A 23,016-nucleotide genomic window follows, 5' to 3' on the forward strand; every position below is an offset into this window, starting at 1 on the left:
TGAGGGGGTGGATGGAAAGGTGGGGGTACCAAGCATGGGAGTATACATGGGGGGGGGAGGTGAGGTGTACCTGGGCAGGGATATGTGTGAGGGGTGTGGATGGAGGTGTAGTGTGAGGGCGTTATCTGGGCAAGTGAACAGGTAACTGAGGGGGGTGTATGCGGGTTGGGTGTGAGGATGGAGTTGTGTGTAGAACCGGGCAGGGGCTGTGTGTATGAGGGCGGTGTGGGGGTATATGGGAGGGTAGCCGGGTGTGTGGGTACAAGGAGGGGTGTGGGTGCGGGCGGGGGGGGGGGGGGGGCGGGGGTGTTGAAAGCCCACTATGACTGTTGCCGTTTCCCTGTGTTGATTTGCCCAGCCCTAGGGAAAGCCGTGCAAAAGGGGGTGTTCTCACTAGGGCCCACACCTGGCTCTGTGGGCTGTCTGGGGTGGGTGTTTTGCAGTCAGCACCTCTGTCGCTTTGCTCTGCCCACAGGGGAATTCTCAGCTAACTGCCTCCCTTTCTGTGTCTCTTTCTATTTGCCTCTTGCAACCAGCCCAGTGACTTACGGAAGCACCGGAGGAAACTGCTTGTGAGTCGCTCTCTAATTCCTCTGGCTCTTTGACTCGCTCTCTTGCTAACGTCCTAGGCCCTGCTGCGGTGCCTGTGTTGAATCGCAGGCGGGAGCTGCTCATGTGTGTTTGTATCCTGAGGAATGAAAGCTTGTCGGGGGAAGGAGTGTGAGCGATACAGGGCCGGGACTGTGCCTTGGGACGTACATATGTTTGTACAGCACCTAACACAATAGGCTCTGATCATGATTCGGATCTCTGGGTGCTGCTGCAATATCTGTACACAGACAGAGAGACGGGGGTGCTGAAGGTGGCCTGAACCCTCTCTCTGCCTCACCACGTTTTCCAGCATGGAGCTCCTAACAGAAAGGCCAAAAGCCTGCGTCAGACTGGGCCCAGGGTCTGTCCGTGGGACACACGAGTGACACTCGGCCATTCTCAGACACATCCGCGGGAGACAGCAGAAGGACTCACCTGTAGCTCCGATCACTGCTGTAAAGCAGTGCCCCTTTCACTCCACACATCACTGCAGCATGGAAATGAGTGTCCTGCGGGCAGCCCAGGTGTGTGGGGAGAAACAGAGGCCAGGTGCTGCCTGGGATGTGAGCAAAGAGCTGTGTCACATAACACGTACACAGACATGGCCCTGCTGCCTTCCCGTCTGCGTGAAGAGAGGCACGGTGCACTACCGCTTACCCAGGAGAAATCCCTGGGGTCTGGGGTTCTGGATTCCTGTCTCTGGCCCTCCCTGGACTGGCGGCAGTTCATGGCCTCGAATATGTGTGTACGTCAATCTTCATTGCACGTGCACAGCTCTTACGCTACACCGAGGAGGAGGCTGTCTCCCTGGGCTCGCTTGGAGCTAGGCCCAGTCCTAGCCACAGGACTTTCAGGGTAGATGGCTGGGCCTGTGGGTCTCTGTGTGCTTTGAATGCTGTTCCACAGGTCAGTGACAGTCGGGACTGGGATAACGAGCAGCGCCTGTAGATGGACACTGCCCGTGGAGGGGTTCAGTGACAGGGAGTGGCCTCAGGAGCCCGCTGGCGTCTGTGGGACCATGACTGGGCGGTATTGTTTTAGGGCCAGCTCAAGGACGTGGTCAAGGATAGTAGCATAGAAATTAGCCTCCTTTCCCAGCTCTTCCCTAGGGTAAGGCCTGCTGGACAGAGCCCAGCAGTGTGGTTAATCCGCTAACACATCTTTGTTGCTGTGGAGAAAACGTCCTGTACAGCCCAGCCTGGTGCTATGTTCAAGCTCCCCTCCCTCGGACATGGATGGGGGTGCCTGCCCGAGGGAGGCCTGCTCAGATCCTTCCCTTCAGTGTGAGAGAACAGTCCTGCACTGGGACAGGGAATGGGCCGAGGACACAGGAGCACTCTCCCAACCCTGGCATCTACGGTCCTGCTGCCGCTCCTGCATTCACTGGTGCAGCTGCCTTGCCTGCCTGCGTGTCCCGTCCTGCTGTGGCAGCACATGCCGTGCTGTAGCTTGCATTCCCGGTCCTGCTGCTGGTTGTGTAGGCACATGCCCACCAAACCTGCATGCATCAGCCCAGAGACTGCAGCCACCTGTGCCTCTGTGTTCCATTGCACGGCCTGCCCTGGACTTTGTCGTCTAAGCTCAGTTACCAATCTGCCAGCATCCATGGCCATCTCCCTGCTCCAGAGCCAAGTCTTTTGTATTGTGCAGTGAAGCATGTTTGCCATCTCTGCGCTGGTACTTCAGGTGCCCCAGTGTCAGGCTCGATCCTGTCAGGAATCTGTGCCGAGGAGAGAGCGTTCCACCCGGCCTGGATACGGGGTGGGGACGGGACTCAGGACGCTGAGTTTTTCTCTAGACTTGCACCAAGAGCTCCGGGTGAGCAGGGTGGAGTCCTTGCTAATGCCTCCTAGGAAGCAACAACCGGAGGATTTCAACTCAGCCTCGACTGTGGCCCCAACCCAGATCCCGGCACCAACTGGGCCACTTGTCCACACACTCAGCTCCCATGTGTAGCTTCTTTCCCATTTGGTGCCCACTCGCACAGTTCCTCTAGCCCCAGAGCAGAGGCCTGCGTACAGATCGGCCAGCCAGAAAAGCCATCGCTGCATTAGTAAAGGAGGGAACGACCTCCCCTCCCCCTCAACACCCCGACCTCCCCATGGAGGACAGGCACCCAACTGAAACTGGGCCAGTTTGTCCCAGATCCACAAAGGAACTTGGGCTCCTGTCATAAATATAAAGGGAAGGGTAACAGCCCTCCTGTGTACAGTACTATAAAATCCCTCCTGGCCAGAGACTCCAAAATCCTTTTACCTGTAAAGGGTTAAGAAGCTCAGGTAACCTGGCTGACACCTGACCCAAAGGACCAATAAGGGGACAAGATACTTTCAAATCTTGGTGGGGGGAAGGCTTTTGTTTGTGCTCTTTGTTTTGGTGGTTGTTCGCTCTTGGGACCAGACATCAATCCAGGCTCTCCAAATCTTTCTGAACAAGTCTCTTATATTTCAAACTTGTAAGTAAACAGCCAGGCAAGGCGTGTTAGTTTTATCTTTGTTTTCTCAACTTGTAAATATACCTTTTACTAGGGTGTTTACCTCTGTTTGCTGTAACTTTGAACCTAAGGCTAGAGGGGGGACATTTGGGCTCTTTAAGTTTGATTACCCTGTAAAGTTATTTCCCATCCTGATTTTACAGAGATGATTTTTACCTTTTTCTTTAATTAAAAGCCTTCTTTTTAAGAACCTGATTGATTTTTCCTTGTTTTTAGATCCAAGGGGGTTGGATCTTGATCCATCAGGAGTTGGTGGGAGAAAGGAGGGGGGATGGTTAATTTCTCCTTGTTTTAAGATCCAAGGGGTTTGGATCTGTATTCACCAGTGAATTGGTGAAGAGTCTCTCAAGGCTACCCAGGGAAGGAAATTAGCACATTGGGAGTGGTGGCAGCGGACCAGATCTAAGCTGGTAGTTAAGCTTAGAAGTTTTCATGCAGGCCCCCACATCTGTACCCTAAAGTTCAGAGTGAGGAAGTAGCCTTGACAGCTCCGAATTTCCATTGATTTCAGTGGAAGTTAGGAGCCCAAACACCTTTGTGGATTCAGGCTGTCGTGCCATGGGATGGGAGGACGTCCGGGCCAGTGCGAGGTTATTGCCTGGGCCCAGTGGGGAGCTGCAAAGGTGTTGGGCCAACTCATCTAACTGGTGCCTACCGCTTGTAGCTCCCTGCAGCAGACATCTGCTCCTTTTGCCCATGGTGGCTGGATGCAGGCTGAATGCAGGCTGAATCCAAGGCTAGGACATGGGCATGTTTCCTTTGGAATTTAGGAATTCCCGCACAGCATTGTGGGAACCAAAAGGGCACCTTCTTTCTCTGCCACTCCCTGCTCTTATCAGGTTCTATCCCTGCCCTTTATGGTCACATCGCCCCCTGGTCTGGGAACAGGCCATCACCTGGGTTCTTTGGTTCAGGGCATGCAGTGAGAAGAGGCTGCTGTGGCACATAAAAATCACCAAGGCCCTGTTCTCACTTGGCTTTTAAAGGCACTGGTTGGCTAGCTGCTCTCAGGGCTGGGGCTGGGCGGGTCTGTTAGAGGCGGGTTAGCTCTGGAGGCAGGAATCTTTCCCATTTAACCTCACCGCTCCACTGTTTGTTTAGTCGCCAGCCGCTCGGGATGAGAACCGAGAAGATAAAACCACCATAAAATGTGAGACTTCCCCTCCTTCCTCACCCAGGACACTGCGGCTGGAGAAGCTGGGGCATCCTGCCCTCAGTCAGGAGGATGGCAAAAGGTACGGAGGGCAGGAGGGAGCCTGGCAAGTGGATGGACTCTGCCAGTGCCGTGTCTCATGGTGTGTGTTGGAGCAGGGAAGCCCTCCTACAAGACATGGGGATGGGAGGGGGACAGGCCCTGTAGGGGTTGGGAATAATAAAGGCACCAGATGCTTTAAACACCAGACCTGATGCCATAGGTGAGTAGGGATCTGCCAGGACTAAGGCTGTGGCTGGTGGCCTTTGGGCTTCTGGGGTAGATGACGGAGCCCATACAGGTGATTCAGGCCTCTCCCTCCTAACATAGAGATGCTGGGAGTGGTGCGTACCCTACGGTAATTCCCAGGGAGCAGGGTGCAGTGACTTCACCTCATCCATTCTGCTTGGAATCGGGGGTTCACCAGGCCTCGCGTTTCGAGGAAAGGGTCATTGGGAATGAGAAGACGGACGATGGCTCCCAACTTGTATCCCTCCGGCTGAGCCCAGATCACCGGAGAAGCCATGTCAGATGAGGCTCGGTTCACCGCCTCCATTGAGTTAGTGCGGAACGAGGATATGGGCTCTTCTAGCCAGGGCGGATGGTAAAGGTGGCCAAGTGCTAGGTGTGAGGGACCTAACCCGTCTGGAACCAAAGGCCCTTTGTCTTCCCACGGTGCCTACCCGTGGTCCCAGGCAGTTTGCTGTGTGCGTCCTTGGCCAGCATCTGTTCTCCCCCACTGCTTGGCAGTGCCAGATGCTGGCTGTCTGCCTGGCTGACTGCTTGGCTCCTGTGTGTGCCGTCGGGAGTGCGTGGTGTGTAAACACAAAGGTTTACCGCTCCCTCGGGGGAGTAGCAGGCTCTGGGAGGCGTCTGGGTTTCCCCGCTCATTGCTCTGGGTGCTGCTACTTGGTGCCGCTCCAAAGAAAGAACAATCTGAAAGTCTTGCCTGTTCTCTCTTCCCCCCTGCCCCCTTTCTTAGCTCTTTGGAGGAGCAGACAAGCAACCTGAGCAGCAGTACCAGCAGCCAGGACTCCCTGCACAAAGGCTCCAAGAGAAAAGGAATCAAATCTTCCATTGGGCGTTTGTTCGGCAAAAAAGAGAAAGGCCGTCTGATTCAGCTGAGCCGAGACGGAGCCACCGGCCACGGTCTGAGTCTCTTCCTTCCCCTGTAAAGAGGGCAGGGGGTGATGTGGGGTGACAGGCCTTGGGACGCACCTTCTGAGTGGCTGTGTCTCTTGTTTGGGATTCAGCGTAAGAGATGGGGGGAGGGGCTGCTGTCTGCACGGCGCGTGAAGAGGGGGAAACCAAGCCTTACTCTGGGTGGGTTAGGTCTCTGTTAAACAGGAAGGACTGCATCCTTACAGTCCCTGTGCGTGCAGAGCCATGCTGCAGCTGCTGACTTCGGCTTGGCTTATACGCAGATGCAGCGATGTCAGTTAGGGTGGGTGATTTTTTACCGTTCTAGCAGGACCGGTATAACCCCTAGTCTGGGTGCAGTCATACTGATATGAAGGTGTATCACTTATTCCCCTTTCCATGGTAGAGTGTAGACATAGGGTACGTCTACACTATCCGCTAGATTGGCGGATAGTGATCAATCTGTCGGGGATCGATTTATCACGTCTAGTGTAGACGCGGTAAAATCGATCCCCGATCGCTCTGCCGTCGACTCTGGAACTCGACTCCAGAACTCCACTGCGGCGAGAGGCGGAAGCGGAGTCGACGGGGGAGCGGCAGCGGTCGACTCGCCGCCGTCCTCGCGGCCAGGTAAATCGACCTAAGATACGCCGACTTCAGCTTCGCTATTCACGTAGCTGAAGTTGCGTATCTTAGGTCGACCCCCCTTCCCTAGTGCAGACCTAGCCATAGCCATAAGCACATTCATACCAGGATAACTTGCATCCACACAAGTGGAGGTGTCCTGTTCTAACCATACCGGTCTAACTGACGGGGCCCAACGGTTGTGTGTAGGTCAGAGCTTAACGCCGCCTCCTATTGCTCCTCACTCATTCGATGCCTTAATTCCCTCAAATTTGCTTTCCTGTAATCTTACCCTGTTGCCGGGCTAGATACATTCTGCAAAACCCTCTGAAATGCAGAGCGTTGGAAGTGCTAAGTATGGTATTATTTTAATTATAAAACTCTTGACATCAAAGGGAATGGGACATCTGGAAGAACTGGATGGAAAAAAACACACCCTTGGTTGGCCTCACCAAAGGGTCCAGAGACCATGGGGTGGTAGCGTCTGTTAGTACTGTAAATGGGTCGAGGGGGGTTGCCCTCTCTGTAATGGTTCACCCTGTGCTGCAGCCATGTGTGCCCATGTGGCACGGCACTAGGCAGCTGGCCGTGACTGCTTGGGGGCAGGAGTTGGGGACTAGACGATGGCTAGTCTAATCTTCGAATTGTTTTTACTCCTTTCCTAGTTCTGATGACCGATCCTGAGCTCAGCATACAAGATTCGCTAGGACTTGGCAAGCTGGGAGCCCAAGCAGAGAGGGACCGGCGGCTGAGGAAGAAGTAAGCATGCTTGTTTCTCTGTTCCTGTGCGTGGTAGGGAAGAGGAGTCCTGCAAGCTGGCAGTGAGGCTAGGGCTATCTGGGAATCCTTCACGGCCCCTGAATCCTGAGTGTCTCTCTCTCCACCCAGTTCCTGCTGAGCAGAGACATATGGTCACCGCTCCCTTTCCCGTACCTCTATTATTGCGTTGCTAAGTACGGTGTCCTACTGCCTGTAGCGATTGCTTCTGTGCCCATTTTACTCCAGCTGGGCTTGTCCATACGTACCTGTGTCTTGCAGGGCCGCCGGGGGGGGGGGGGGGGGGAAGTGGGGCAATTTGCCCCGGGCCCCGCAGGGGCTCCCACGAGAGTTTTTCGGGGCCCCTGGAGCGGGGTCCTTCACTCTCTCCGGGGGCCCCGGAAAACTCTCGTGGGGCCCGGGCCCCCAGAACTTCTTCCGCTCCGGGTCTTCGGTGGCAATTCAGCAGCGGGGAGTCCTTTCGCCCCGGGACCCTCTACCGAAGTGCCCTGAAGACTCTTAGCAGGGGGTCCTTCCGCCCCGGGACCCGCCGCCGAAGTGCTCTGAAGACCCATGGTGAGGGGTCCTTCCGCCCCGGGACCCACCACCAAAGCGTCGGGTCTTGGGCGGCAATTCAGCAGCGGGGAGTCCTTCCGCCCCCGGGACCCGCCGCCGAAGTGCCCTGAAGACCCATGGCAGGGGGTTCTTCCGCCCCAGGACCCGCCACCAAAGCGTCGGGTCTTTGGTGGCAATTCGGCGGCGGGGGCGGCCCTGGTGTCTTGCAGATAACTATCTTCAGCATCCTCTTCTTAGCTTCCACCATGTTGACTGAAGGTGTGGGAGGTAGTGATCCTGCAGCACTTGGTAGAGGCAGTATGTGTGTGGAGATCCTGGTCCTCAGTGACTAACTCTTCTCTCATGTTTCCTTCCAGACACGAGCTTTTGGAAGATGCTCGAAGGAAAGGCATGCCCTTTGCTCAGTGGGATGGACCGACGGTGGTCTCCTGGTTGGAGGTGAGGCTGGGCATTTTAGTGGAGAGATTAACACTGACGCAAATAAAGCTGGGCGAAAAATTTTGGACGTAGAGTTTATTTGCTGAAAAATGCAGTTTTTGGTCAACCGAAATGATTTATGGATTTGGGTTGAATTCAGTGAATAGTTTTAGCAGGAGAAAAAATGGAAAAAGTTGTAACCTTTCATTGTGACATAGTCGAATTGAACAGCTTCATTTTGCTTAGCTAGATTTGTGAACATTAACAAAAAGGGGTAAAAAAACAAACCTAACCCTGAAAACAAAATTAAAAAAAAAAAACCCTAAAATTCATTTCAGGTGGAACAAAATGTTTTGTTTGACCCAACATGAATTTTTTGTTTTGTTTTTCATTTCGTTTCAACCTGAAATGGATTTTTTTTTTTGGTTCCTCCACCAAACTGAAAATCATTTATTTGCTCAGCTCGAGACAGGAACAGATCCATTGTGAGACTCGTGACAGACCTTGTATTTGTGCTGTTTTTCTCCCCTGTTCGGTGGTACATCGGTTAGTTACTTTGTTTAATCACGTTATTAAGGCGTATATTGAGAAAACACGTGGATTCTAGCCGTTGGAATGCCGTGTGCAAGCCCTTTGGCCTCTGGTGTAGTTTAAAATTGGATGGAGAGGGTTCAGAGAAGAGCCATGAGAGTGAGTAAAGGATTAGAAAACATGCTCTATAGTGGTAGATTCAAGGAGTTCAATCTATTTAGAGACGGTTTAAGGGTTGACTTGATTATGGTCTATACGTCTGTACGCGGGGAAAAAAGAAATTCAATAATGGACTCTTCAGTCTAACCGAGGAAGGTGTAACACAATCCAACAGCTGGAAGTTGAAGTTAGACAAATTCAGACTGGAAATAAGGTGTAAATTGTTAACAGGGAAGGTAATTAACCATTGGAACAATTAACCAAGGGTCATGGTGAATGCTCCATCACTGACCATTTTTCTGAAAGCTCTGCTCTAGGAATTACATTGGGGAAGTTCTCTGGCCTGTGTTACGCAGCAGATCAGACTGGATGATCACAGTGGCTCCTTCTGGCCTTGGAATCTAGGAATCTGTGCTAGTGGGAAAATGAAACGATGAACTTATTGTACATCCAGGGTAAAGTTTTCAGAAGTGCCTAAGTGACTTAGGAAATGAAATGTCACACATTTAGCATACTCTGGTGAGCTTCCTTGGAAAACATTGTCCTCCACCTGAAAGCGTGATGATACTGTAGTGCCCAGGGGGCTGTAGCCATGTGTCCCCCACCCCCGGCTGCAGTCCCTAGACCAGTGGCTCTCAACCTTTCCAGGCTACTGTACCTCTTTCAGGAGTCTGATTTGTCTTGCGTACTCCCAAGTTTCACCTCACTTAAAAACTACTTGCTTACAAAATCAGACATAAAAATACAAAAGTGTGACAGCACACTGTTACTGAAAAATTGCTGACGTTCTCATTCTTATCATATAATTATAAAATAAAGCAATTGGAAAATAAATATTGTATTTACATTTCAGTGTATAGTATATAGACCAGTATAAATAAGTCATTGTCTGTATGAAATTTTAGTATATACTGACTTCGCTAGGTGCTTTTTATGTAGCCTGTTGTAAAACTAGGCAGATATCTAGATGAGTTGATGTACCCCCTGGAAAACCTCTGAGTACACCCAGGAGTATGCGTTCCCATGGTTGACAACCACTGCCCTAGAGTATCCAGAGCATAGAACGACTCCAGCTATATGCTGATGGAGCCAGGCTCCCTAGCCTGCTATTGTAATGGGAATTGTCTGGGGATATGTGGACATAGCTTTAGCGAAATGATTCAAAAAGATCAAACCCTACAGTTGTTTTTTTCTGAACTCTCAGTCTCGGGAATGGCGGTTGTGTCCCTTGTTAGCGCATGAGAGTCTGGGTGGAGATGGGTACATGAAACCCTCTGTTTTCCTCTGTGTTGCCAGCTGTGGGTGGGCATGCCCGCCTGGTATGTTGCAGCCTGCAGAGCCAACGTGAAGAGCGGCGCCATCATGTCTGCCTTGTCCGATACAGAGATCCAGAGAGAGATCGGCATCAGCAACCCCCTTCACCGGCTGAAATTGCGCCTGGCCATTCAGGAAATGGTGTCGCTAACAAGTCCTTCGGCTCCACCCACCTCGAGGACGGTAAGTGCTTCGCAGCCACAGAGATTCTTGTACGTAACATGGCAGAGACCCTAAACCTGTTTGTGGGGTGTCATCCATCCCCCTGTCAGAGAAAGATGATATGGAGGACAGTGTACCCTGCCAGCTTTTCCAAAGGAAATAGCAGAGTTTCGTTCATACTTGATACCAGAGATTATCCAGTGGAGCCGGCTGTGAAGGGAGCAGAGTTTCATTTTTCTTGGGCACTTGCAGGTGAGCAGGAATTCACAAGACCATTGCTTCAGCTTGAAACAGCCGGACAATGGGGGTGAGAGCTATAGCAGACTGCTTCCTCCCAGTTAAAGATAAAGTGGTTTGTGCTAATGTCGCCTTCTAACTGGGGCTCCTGTTTGGATTTCATTCAGCCTCTGAAAAGATGAAATACTAGAAGTCTGGGAATCTACCTCCAAGAGGTGCTCATGTTCCCAGATAAATTATTGCTTTGTAAGGAACATATATGACTTACCATGGTGCAACAAACCTATCTGGTCCATCCAGTATCCTGTCTCCATCACCGGCCAATGCCAGAAGCTTCCGAGGAAGACATAAAACCCTTATGATGTACCTGGCCAATTGCACGCTATTTTCTGCGGGGGTGAAATTCCTTCCTGATACAGGCCTCCTGACCTCTGAAATCTGAGGAGTGATATATGCTTCACCCTAGGTAGTGTAACTGGTGCTATTCTTGCTCCTGTGACTGTTGACTGTTTTTCAATCTCATCCCATTTTTCTTCTTCGAGTAGATACAGCCGTGTATTCTACATAGGTGTGTGCATGCCCAGTGCACTAGAGCCGGAGAACTTTGCCTAGCAGTGTCCGCTTTGTGCCCCGAGCCTCTCCTCTGGCCATATAAGGGCAGCACCATCCCAGCCCCCTCAGTTCCTTCTCACCAGGTGTGGCTAAAGTCAGAGCTCCATGCGGTGTTTCACCCTCTGCTCATTGGTCTGTCTCTGAGAATTTTTTTCTTACATATAGTAGTTAGTAGTTCCTCTGGGTAAGTTTATGTTAGTTTAGTTATAGTGGCTGGCTGCTCTCTGTCATGCTCTCACCAGGGTTCAAGCGTTGTCTGTCATGTGGGGCGACCATCCCCAGCAGTGACCCCCACATGAGGTGAGTGGTGCTCCATCTGCAAGTCATTCACAAAGAGAACTTGGGCAGCGAGACTCATAGAATCATAGAAGATTAGGGTTAGAAAAGACCTCAGGAGGTCATCTAGTCCAACCCCCTGCTCAAAGCAGGACCAACCCCCAACTAAATCATCCCTGCCAGGCCTTAAAGGCCTTTGTCAAGCTGGGTCTTAAAAACCTCTAAGGATGGAGATTCCACCACCTCCCTAGGTAACCCATTCCAGTGCTTCACCACCCTCCTGTTGAAATGTTTTTTTTCTTAATATCCAACCTAGACCTCCCCCACTGCAACTTGAGACCATTACTCCTTGTTCTGTCATCTGCTACCACTGAGAACAGTCTAGCTCCATCCTCTTTGGAACCCCCCTTCAGGTAGTTGAAGGCTGCTATCAAATCCCCCCTCACTCTTTTCTTCTGCAGACTAAATGAGCCCAGTTCCCTCAGCCTCTCCTCGTAAGTCATGTGCCCCAACCCCCTGATCATTGTCATTGCCCTCCACTGGATTCTCTGCAATTTGTCCACATCCTTTCTGTAGTGGGGGGCCCAAAACTGGACACAATACTCCAGATGTGGCCTCACCAGTGCCAAATAGAGGGGAATAATCACTTCCCTCGATCTGCTGGCAATGCTCCTACTAATGCAGCCCAATATGCTGTGAGCCTTCTTGGGCACACTGTTGACTCATATCCAGTTTCTCGTCCACTGTAATCCCCAGGTTCTTTTCTGCAGAACTGCCGCTTAGCCAGTCAGTCTCCAGTCTGTAGCGGTGCATGGGATTCTTCCTTCCTAAGTGCAGGACTCTGCACTTGTCCTTGTTGAACCTCATTTTTTGGCCCAATCCTCCAATTTGTCTATGTCACTCTGGACCCTATCCCTACCCTCCAGTGTATGTACCTCTCCCCCCAGTTTAGTGTCATCTGCAAACTTGCTGAGGGTGCAATCCATCCCATCATCCAGATCATTAACAGATGTTGAACAAAACCAGCCCCAGGACCGACTCCTGGGGTACTCCGCTTGATACTGGCTGCCAAATAGACATAGAGCCGTTGATCAGTACCTGTTGAGCCCGACAATCTAGCCAGCTTTCTATCCACCTTATAGTCCATTCATCCAATCTGTACTTTTTTAACTTGCTGGCAAGAATACTGTGGGAGACCATATCAAAAGCTTTGCTAAAGTCAAGATATATCACATCCACTGCTTTCCCCCTATCCACAGAGCCAGTTATCTCATCATAGAAGGCAATCAGGTTGGTCAGGCATGATTTGCCCTTGGTGAATCCATGTTGACTGTTCCTGATCACCTTCCTCTTCTCCAAATGCTTCAAAATGGATTCCTTGAGGACCTGCTCCATGATTTTTCCGGGGACTGAGGTGAGGCTGACCTGTCTGTAGTTCTCCTTCTTTCCTTTTTAAAAGACGGGCACTATATTTGCCTTTTTCCAATTGTCCGGGACCTTCCCTGATCGCCATGAGTTTTCAAAGATAATAGCCAATGGCTCTGCAATCACATCAGCCAACTCCCTCAGCACCCTCGGATGCATTAGATCTAGACCCATGGACTTGTGCATGTCTAGCTTTTCTCAATAGTCCTTAACCTGTTCTTTCACCACTGAGAGCTGCTCACCTCCTCCCCATACTGTGCTGCCCAGTGCAACAGTCTGGGAGCTGACCTTGTCTGTGAAGACTAAGGCAAAAAAAGCATTGAGTACTTCAGCTTTTTCCACATCATCTGTCACTAGGTTGCCTCCCCCATTCAGTAAGGGTCCCACACTTTCCCTGACCACCTTCTTGTTGCTAACATATCTCTAGAAACCCTTCTTGTTACCCTTCACATCCCTTGCTAGCTGCAACTCCAATTTTGCTTGTGCCTTCTTGATTACACCCTGCATGCTTGAGCAATATTTTTATACTCCTCCCTAGTCACCTGTCCAAGTTTCTGCTTCTTGTGAGCTTCCTTTTTGTGTTTAAGCTCACCAAAAATTTCTCTGTTAAGCCAAGCTGGTCGCCTGCTATATTTGCTATTTTTTCTGCACATTGGGATGGTTTGTTCCTGCGCCCTCAATAAGGTTTCTTTAAAATACAGCCAGCTCTCTTGGACTCCTTTCCCCCTCATATTAGCCTCCCAGGGGATCCTGCCCATCAGTTCCCTGAGGGAGCCAAAGTCTGCTTTTCTGAAGTCCAGCATCCGTATTTTGCTGCTCTCCTTTCTTCCTTTTGTCAGGATCCTGAACTCAACCATCTCATGGTCACTGCTGCCCAGGTTGCCACCAACTTCTACTTCTACCAATTCTTCCCTGTTTGTGAGCAGCTGGTCAAGAGGAGCATGGCCCCTAGTTGGTTCCTCCGGCACTTGCACCAGGAAGTTGTCCCCAACACTCTTCAAAAACTTCCTGGATTGTCTGTGCATTGCTGTATTGTTCTCCCAGCAGATGTCAGGGTGATTGAAGTCCCCATGAGAACCAGGGACTGTGATCTGGAAACTTCTGTTAGTTGTCCGAAGAAAGCCTCGTCTACCTCCTCCTCCTAGTCTGGTGGTCTTTAACAGACGCCCACCACGACATCACCCTTGTTGCTCTCGCCTCTAAACTTAATCCAAAGACTCTCAACAGGCTTTTCTCCAGTTTCATACTGGAGCTCTGAGCAATCATACTGCTCCCTTACATACAGTGCAACTCATCCACCTTTTCTCCCCAGCCTGTCCTTCCTGAGCAGTTTATACCCATCCATGACTGTGCTCTAGTTACATGAGTTACCCCACCAAGTCTCTATTATTACAATCACATCATAGTTCCTTGACTGTGCCAGGACTTCCAATTCTTCCTGCTTGTTTCCCAGGCTTCTTGCATTCGTGTACAGGCACCTAAGATAACTAGCCTATTGCCCTGCTTTCTTAGTATGAATCAGGAGGCCTCCCCCGTTACACCCTCCTCTTTGTGTTTCCTCCCGGTATCCCACTTCCCCACTTACCTCAGGGCTTAGGTCTCTATCTTCCAGCGAACCTAGTTTAAAGCTCTCCTTACTAGGTTAGGAAGCCCGCTTCCGAAGTTGTTCTTCCCTCTCTTCATTAGGTGTATCCCATCTCTTCCTAGCAATCCTTCTTCCTGGAACAACATCCCATGGTCGAAGAATCCAAAGCCCTCTCTCTGACACCACTTGCGTAACCACGCATTTACCTCCACAATTCGATCGTCCCTACCTGGGCCTTTTCCTTCAACAGGGAGGATGGACAAGAACACAATTTGTTCCTCAAACTCTTTTATCCTTCTTTCCAGAGCCACATAGTCTGCAGTGACCCACTCAAGGTCATTCTTGGCAGTATCATTGGTGCCCACATGGAAAAGTAGGAAGGGGTAGTGGTCCAAGGGCTTGATCAGTCTCGGCAGACACTCTGTCACATCCTGAATTCTAGCTCCAGTCAAGCAGCACAGTTTCCCGGTCTGGACGGCAGATGGATGACTCTGTCCCTCTTAGGAGGGAGTCCCCGACCACCACCATCCGTCTCCTCCTCTTGGGAGTGGTGGTCATGGAACCCCCATCCCTAGGACAATGCATCCCATGCCTTCTGGTTGATGGGGACTCCTCCTGATCCCTTCCCTCAGATGACTCTTCCAAACCAGTCTGCGCCATAGTACCTGTGCAGAGAGCCTGAAAATGGTTTCTTACCTCTATCTGCATTGGGGGCACATGGGTCTCCTCTTTCTTCTTCTGGAGGTCACATGCTGCCAATTTTCTTCCCCGTTCTGCACTGCCCTCTGATTCTTCAGCATGCTGTGCCTGCAGTCCCCAAACGCTGACTTCTGTCCAGGAAGTCTTCATCTTCGCTGATGCAATGCAATGTTGATACTTGGGTCTCTAGTCCTTTAACCTTCTCTTCCAATATGGAGACCAGCTTGCACTTCATACTGACGAAGTCGCTTCTGTCTGCTGGGAGAAAGACAGACAAACATGGCCCATCCTGTGCAGGTCACAACAGCTGATCGCTTACTATCCAGATTGTCTTCCTTCTAAGAGCCTCTTCAGATGCTGTATTTACTGCTCACAGAAGCCTGAAAGACAAAAACTCTGGAAACTCCCCTCAGGCGAACTCCCAGGCTAACTCCCTCTGTTGGCTTCTCCTCTGTTGGCAGCTCACTGTCTACACTACGGGATTAATCCGAATTTATATAATTCGAATTTGGGAAACAGATTGTATAAAGTCGAATGTATGCGGCCACACTAAGCACATTAATTCGGCAGTGTGCGTCCATGTTCCGGGGCTAGCGTCGATTTCTGGAGCGTTGCACTGTGGGTAGCTATCCCATAGTTCCCGCTGTCTCCCCCGCCCATTGGAATTCTGGGTTGAGATCCCAGTGCCTGATGGGACAAAAAACATTGTCGCAGGTGGTTCTGGGTACAGCCTCAGCCCTCCCTCCCTCCCTGCATGAAAGCAACGGACGGCAGACAACCATTTTGTGCCTTTTTTCCTGGGTGAACACTGCAGACTCCATACCACGGCAAGCATGGAGCCTGCTCAGCTCAAGACAGCAGTCATGAACATTGTAAACACCTCGCGCGTTCTCGTGGAGTTTATGCTGAGCCAGGACCAGAAAAACGAGGCGAGGAGGCAGCAACGGTGGCAGCACAGCGACAAGTGTGATGAGGACATGGACACGGACACAGAATTCTGTCAAACCGCGGGCCCCGGTACTTTGGAGATCATGTTGTTAATGGGGCAGGTTCTATCCATGGAACGCCGATTCTGGGCAAGGGAAACAAGCACAGACTGGTGGGACCGCATAGTGTTACAGGTGTGGGATGATTCCCAGTGGCTGCGGAACTTTCACATGCGTAAGGGCACTTTCATGGAACTTTGTGACTTGCTGTCCCCTGCCCTGAAACGCCAGAATACCAAGATGAGAGCAGCCCTCACAGTTGAGAAGCGAGTGGCGATAGCCCTGTGGAAGCTTGCAACGCCAGACAGCTACCGGTCAGTCGGGAATCAATTTGGAGTGGGCAAATCTACTGTGGGGGCTGCTATGATGCAAGTAGCCAAAGCAATCACTAAGCTGCTGCTACGAAAGGTAGTGACTCTGGGAAATGTGCAGGTCATAGTGGATGGCTTTGTTGCAATGGAATTCCCTAACTGTGGTGCGGCGATAGATGGAACCCATATCTCTATCTTGGCACCGGAGCACCAGGGTACCCAGTACATAAACCGCAAGGGGTCCTTTTCAATGGTGCTGCAAGCACTTGTGGATCACAAGGGACGGTTTCACCAACATCAACGTGGGCTGGCCGGGAAGGGTTCAGGACGCTCGCGTCTTCAGGAACACTACTCTGTTTAAAGGGCTGCCGCAAGGGACTTACTTTCTGGACCAGAAAATAACCGTTGGGGATGTTGAAATGCCAATAGTTATTCTTGGGGACCCAGCCTACCCCTTAATGCCATGGCTCATGAAGCCATACACAGGCAGCCTGGACAGGAGTCAGGAGCTGTTCAACTACAGGCTGAGCAAGTGCAGAATGGTGGTAGAATGTGCATTTGGCCATTTAAAAGGTCGCTGGAGATCGTTACTGACTCACTCAGACCTCAGCCAAACCAATATCCCCATTGTTATTTCTGCTTGCTGTGTGCTCCACAATCTCTGTGAAAGTAAGGGGGAGACCTTTATGGTGGGGTGGGAGGCTGAGGCAAATTGCCTGGCTGCTGATTACGCGCAGCCAGACACCAGGGCAATTAGAAGAGCACACCAGGAAGCGCTGTGCATCAGAGAAGCTTTGAAAACCAGTTTCATGACTGGCCAGGCTACAGTGTGAAATATCTGTTTGTTTCTCCTTCATGAAAACCCGTCCCCTTTATTGACTCATTCTCTGTAAGGAACCCACTCTCCCCCTTCCCCCAGCTTGCTTTCAAACCAAATAAAGTCACTATCATTTAAAAATCATTTATTCTTTATTAATAGATTATAAAAAGAGGGAGGGAACCCGGGTGGGATTTGGGAGGAGGATCGGCGGGAAGGAAAAGGCCACTAAAAAAGGGTTTAAAAAATGACAGCCTTTTGCTTGGGCTGTCCACTGGGGTGGAATGGGAAGGTGTACGGAGCCTCCCCCCCCCGCGTTCTTACACGTCTGGGTGAGGAGGCTATGGAACATGGTGAGGGGGGGGTTATACAGGGGCTGTAGTGGCACTCTGTTATCCTGCTGCCATTCCTGAAGCTCCACCAGACACTGGAGCATGTCTGTTTGTTCACGCAGCAGCCCCAGCGTTGCATCCTGCCTCCTCTGATCTTCCTGCCACCACCTCTCATCTCAAGCGTCTCTCCTCTTCTCACGTTGGTCCCTCCTGTCCTCATGTTCACTGGCTTCTTTCCTATACTTTGAAAATGTGTCCTTCCACTCATTCAGATGAGCTCTGTCACTGCAGGTGGATTCCATGATTTCTGCGAACATCTTGTCTCACGTCTTCTTTTTCCGACGCCTTATCTGAGATAGCCTTCGGGACGGAGGAGGGAGGCTTGAAGAATTTGCAGCTGCTGGAGGGAGGGAAAAAAGGAGAGAATTTTTTAAAAAGATACATTTTTCAGAACAATGCTTATACTCTTTTACGGTGGCCAACACTATTCACATTACATAGCACATGTGATTTCTGTGCAAGGTCGCATTTTGCCTCTTAATATTGAGTGCCTGTGGCTTTGCTGCTAGAGATCACAGACACAGGTCCGGGCAACAGAATTCGGCTTGCATGCGGCCATGGTAAGCCATTGTCTTTCGGCTTCTGCGCCCTCCTTTCCCACATACCAAGCAAAGCCCGTTGAGTGCTGCAGTTTTCCTGTTAACATTCAGCAGCAGAAAACAAACTAACCCCCCCCCCCCATCCAATTCTCTGGATAATCGCTTTATCCCTCCCACCACTGCGTGGCTGGTATCAGGGAAGATCCCTGCTAGCCAAACGCGAAAAGCTCTGGGCCAATTACCCCCCCCCCCCCGCCCTTGGCTAACTGCAGGGAAGGATTTCTTTTCAGCCACAGGCAAACAGCCCAGTAGGAACTGCCACCTCTGTGCCCTTAATTAAATTCCTGTATTTTAACCAGGTTACCATGAGCGATATCACTCTCCTGAGGATTACATAGCAAGATAAAGAACGGATGTTGCTTGAATGCCAGCAAACACTGGGACCATACGCTGCCAGGCTTTGTCATGCAAGGATACCAGATTACTTGCTGCAAGCATGGCGTAGTCACGTGTCCTACCATGGAGGACGGAATAAGGCTGCACTGCCCAGAAACCTTGTGGCAAGGCTTTTGGAGTACCTCCAGGAGAGCTTCATGGAGATGTCCCTGAAGGATTTCCGCTCCATCCCCAGACACGTTAACAGACTTTTCCAGTAGCTATACTGGCTGCGAATGCATCCCAAGTCCTCAAAACAAAGTAATCATTAAAAACCCTTGCTTTTAAAACAAGTTTTATATTTTAAAAGGTAAACTCACCTGAGGTCCCTTCCATGGGGTCATGGTCTTGGATACTGGCTTGGGAGGGTTGGGAGGGTACTTCAGTCAGGCTGAGAAAAAGATCCTGGCTGTTGGGGAGAACGGAGTGCTGGGTGCTCTCTGCAAGCTCATCCTCCTCCTCCTCTTCTTCCCCGTCCGCAGAATCCTCAGGTGTAGCTGATGAGATTATCCCCGCCTCAGAATCCACAGTTAGAGGTGGGGTAGTGGTGGCGGCCCCCCCTAGAACTGCATGCAGCTTGTCGTAGAAGTGGCATGTCCGCGGCTCTGACCCGGAACGACCATTTGCCTCCTTTGTTTTTTGATAGGCTTGTCTGAGCTCCTTGACTTTCATGCGCCACTGATCTGAGTCCCTATTGTGGCCTCTCTCCATCATGCCCTTGGAGATTTTTTCAAAAGTTTTTGCATTTCGTCTTTTTTAACAAAGTTCTGCTAGCACTGAATCCTCTCCCCATATAGCGATCAGATCCAGTACCTCCCATACGCTCCATGCTGGTGCTCTTTTTCGATTATTGGCCTGCATGGTTACCTGTGCTGATGAGCTATCTGTGGTCACCTGTGCTCTCCACGCTGGGCAAACAGGAAATGAAATTCAAATGTTCGCGGGGCTTTTCTTGTCTACGTGGCCAGTGCATCCGAGTTCAGATTGCTGTCCAGAGCGGTCACAATGGTGCACTGTGGGATAGCTCTCGGAGGCCAATACCATCGAATTGCGGCCACACTAACCCTAATTCGAAATGATAAAATCGATTTTGGCGCTACTCCGCTCGTCGGGGTGGAGTACAGAAATCGATTTAAAGAGCCCTTTATTTCGAATTAAATGGCTTCGTTGTGTGGACGGGTGCAGGGTTAATTCGATTTAACGCTGCTAAATCCGAATTAAAGTCGTAGTGTAGACCAGGTTTGCAACTGGTTGCTTTTTTATAAGGCTGCTGGCTCAAAGCAGTTGCCCCAGCTCAAAACTTTCCCTCCAATCAATCACTCAAGGCCCACGTGGAACAAACCACTCCCAATTCACACTTTTCAAACTAACAACCAGACAGTCAAACAGTCACACAGTTGGAGTAGATCATGAGGCTTGCTTTGGCACCACAGCCCTCACCTGATCAGCAGTCGCCTCCGGAGCCTCCAAGTAATGCCGCCCCACACGCGAGCTCTGGTGTTTCCCACAAGAGGAAGAGGGGTCATTTTTCCTCCTCTGGTCTGGTGAGGAAAAGGTCCCGTAAAATGAACTGGGACCATTCCAGGGCTCAGGGAGACTCTTCTTCCTCTTCCAAGAGGAGTGCTGACCGGCACCGTACTCCCTCTGGCATGCAGGATGGAGCAGGTCCATCTAACTGCTCCCCAGGACCATGCTGAGAGCCCCTACCATCAACTCCAGTTCTGGCCATGAGGCGTCCATTGAGTCCAGTACCGATTAACGTCGGCACCAGTGCCGACTCTCTCCATGCTAACAGCTACTTGGTGGCGTCTGACCTGCTTTGCCTCTCAGTCCCGGACTCTCCACTTGTTCAGGAGTTCTCTGATGCCATGGCTTCTACCACCTCATCCCAGCTCTGCTATTGGCACCTTCTGACTATGTCACAGAGCCGCCAAATTCGTCAGCACCACAGCTTGCACCACCTGGGCCTCAGATTGCGGAGCATCTTTGGTACGCCCTTAGCCTAGGTACCAGCACTTCTTCCGGTACCATGTGGGAGTGTGCCTCATTCAGTGCCAATCCCCCATTCCTCTTCAGCACTGATGCTGCCCCTGTATGGGGCTTCAGATGAGTCTGACTATTCATTTGCTTGTCAGTGCTGGCTCCCCTGTTGTCACTAGAGACCCTCTGGGACGACTCAATATCCAGGTCAGGGTCATCTTCTCCCTCGTCATCAAATATGCACCAGAGATTGCCTGCGGCTCACCATTGGTACCGAGATTGGCATCTGTACCACAGTCAAGAAGGGGCTCTTGGCCTAGTGCCCTACTGGCCACCAATGCTTTATCCCTACACCCAGTGTCCTCTTTAGACTCCTGGGGACGTTCCTCGGTCCCTAAGTTCCCGCTCTTCAACCTGCTCCGGAGTGAGATCACCAGTCCTGATGGTGGCTCCGTCTGTCAAACCATCTCAGCAGACAGTGACTGCTGAGCCTGTCCTCCTGTACTCGGGTTATTCCAACCAGATCTTAAGGTTCCAGAACAGGACTTGTCGCTGATGCAGTGAACTGCCTTGGACGACTCTCCCCTGCCAGAATCTTCCCCTCCATCAGGATCCAAGGACTTTCAGGCGTATGAGAACCTCGAGAGGCAGATGGGCACTACCTCGGGCAGGCTTCCCTCAAGAGAATACGCATAAGCTGCTGTCTGATGGGCAGGTTTAATTTTCAGAAAAAAAGATGAAACCCTGCACTCTTTTTAAAGACCCCCCCGAGCTACTTTATGTTCTTTGGGAGTATACACTCCGGCCATGAAGAGACGCCACTCTAGTTGTCAGTAGCCGCAGCAACTGTGTATTCTACTTAGGTGACTCCCAAGCAGGATGCATGGGAGGTGGAGCTCAGAGTCTGTTTAAACAAGGACTACAGGATTGCCTTCCCAAAGTTTGCATCTGATTTGGGCAAGCAGTGATTTGGTAGACGCATGCACAGAAGACCAAGTGGCAGCCCTGCCAATGTCCAATATAGGAATGTCACTTAGAAATGTCATCTACTCAAAGTAGTAAAAACAGTCACCTACTTGTACTTGTTATTCTTCAAGGTGTGAGGCGGACGTGTATTCCACGGCCCACCCTCCGTCCCTTCTGCATCGGAGTCTGTGCTTCTGACATTTGCTGCAAAGGAACTGAGAGGGTCAGGGTGGTCTTGCCCTTCTGTGGCCAGGGGAGCGGCTGAGTGCTGCCCCATGGGTACTGCGAGGCAAAGTTCTCCACCTCCAGTGCTCTGGGAACTTGCACATCTAAGTAGCAGAAACATCTGCATCACATCTCAAAGAACAACAGTTATAAGTAGATAATCATCTTTTCCCCTCACTGGTATTCCAGAGCAACAAATTCCACTAATTAAATACGCATGGTCTGAAATACTACTGCATTTTATCCATTTTAAATGTGCTCTTTGTTCTTGGAATGGGGTGGCCGGGTGCACCAATCTCAGCACCGCTCATCATTCTATACTGTCACACGTCTTATCTCTTTTACCAACATAAGAAGCCCTAGGTAAGTTTCATGAAGCTGAAAGTCTATTTCGCTAAAAGAATGTGAGGAATCCACTAGTGTCCTTTAGACATAGATAAACAGAAGCAGATTCTGATCTCAGTCTGGTGTAAATGAGCACAAATTCCTGGTGTGAAACCAGTGGAAGAGAAGAATCCAGCCATAAAGTCTGTATATGTCTCATTGTAGAACCTGAAATACCATCTCTAGTTGAACTTGCTTCTCTAAGAATTTTGAGCGGAAGGTTGTGCTCCAGTTGTAACGTGCCGTTGACCTTTCTTTGATCGACCTTTCTGACCTTTTCCCTCTAGTCCTCCGGAAATGTCTGGCTCACACACGAGGAGATGGAGAACATGGCAACTTCCACCAAAACGGTTAGTTTCTTGTGTCTAATCCCGTCTCCCCTCTGAATCGCATGTCAGTTCCCACGCGTAACCCTGAAGGAGTGCTAGTGCAGAAATCTCAGTCCAGGTTAATGGAAAGGGATCTGTATCTCCTGCAGTCATAGCAAGCTGCCTTTTGGGAACTGATTTGCGCCTGCTTAGAAGCTGCTTTTCAGCTATTAATAACTTGGCAGTTTCTACCGCTGCTTTTTTATTCCCCCAAGTAAGAAATGTGTTTTCCTTTTTCAAGGTCCTGCTGGTTTTGATCAGACCATGATGACCGTCTCTCTCTGTCCACCTCTAGTTAAAAAAAGAAAAAGACCCATTGATCTCAAGAAGGTGCAGAGAAACCAGCCCAGAATATGAAATCCTGACACCCCCCTCCCCAAAGTCACTGACCAAACTTCCATTTATTTCAATGGGGCCAGGATTTTAGGGGTCTCAGTCTCCTTCTTAGTGGCCAGGTGTCCACATCACAAAACCTGCCCTCACAAGGGATGTTAATTGGCCTACGTTGGCCCTGCAGATGTTGAGTGTGGGTCACCGGCATAGTGTCCAAGTCAGGAATGGAGCAAGCTGGTCGGGCGATGTGATGGAAGCTTGCACTGCCGCTGTCTGACTTGTGTCTGTTCTTTGGGAAATGGAGACCCTCAGCCTGGCATCTCTGCCCAGTGCTACACCTGCGTGTCACAATGAGCATGTGCTCTAGAGGCATCTGTGCCAGTCTCCAAGCCCAAAGTAACTGTGTGGGGAAGAACAGGACTCCTGGAGCACAGCAGTATTGTGGATGATACCTGGGGTGAAAACCTGTCCCCATCGAAGTCAGTAGCAA

At 50.7% G+C, this 23,016-nt stretch overlaps 1 protein-coding gene across 5 annotated transcripts in view; it reads left to right on the forward strand.

Annotated features, from left to right (window-relative positions):
* Window positions 1-23,016, forward strand: part of PPFIA4 (PTPRF interacting protein alpha 4) — a 200,136-nt gene that overhangs the window by 151,559 nt on the left and 25,561 nt on the right. For 4 of the 5 annotated variants that reach the window (XM_054028331.1, XM_054028334.1, XM_054028333.1 and 1 more), the window contains exons 17-23: window positions 537-572; window positions 4,187-4,320; window positions 5,260-5,426; window positions 6,707-6,800; window positions 7,730-7,811; window positions 9,777-9,977; window positions 22,113-22,175. In XM_054028331.1, coding sequence (XP_053884306.1) covers window positions 537-572; window positions 4,187-4,320; window positions 5,260-5,426; window positions 6,707-6,800; window positions 7,730-7,811; window positions 9,777-9,977; window positions 22,113-22,175 — 777 coding nt within the window. The remainder of the gene's footprint in view (window positions 1-536; window positions 573-4,186; window positions 4,321-5,259; window positions 5,427-6,706; window positions 6,801-7,729; window positions 7,812-9,776; window positions 9,978-22,112; window positions 22,176-23,016) is intronic. The other variant, XM_054028335.1, reaches the window with a different exon arrangement.

Source organism: Malaclemys terrapin, chromosome 4 (assembly GCF_027887155.1).
Source record: "Malaclemys terrapin pileata isolate rMalTer1 chromosome 4, rMalTer1.hap1, whole genome shotgun sequence".
Lineage (NCBI taxonomy): Eukaryota > Metazoa > Chordata > Testudines > Emydidae > Malaclemys > Malaclemys terrapin.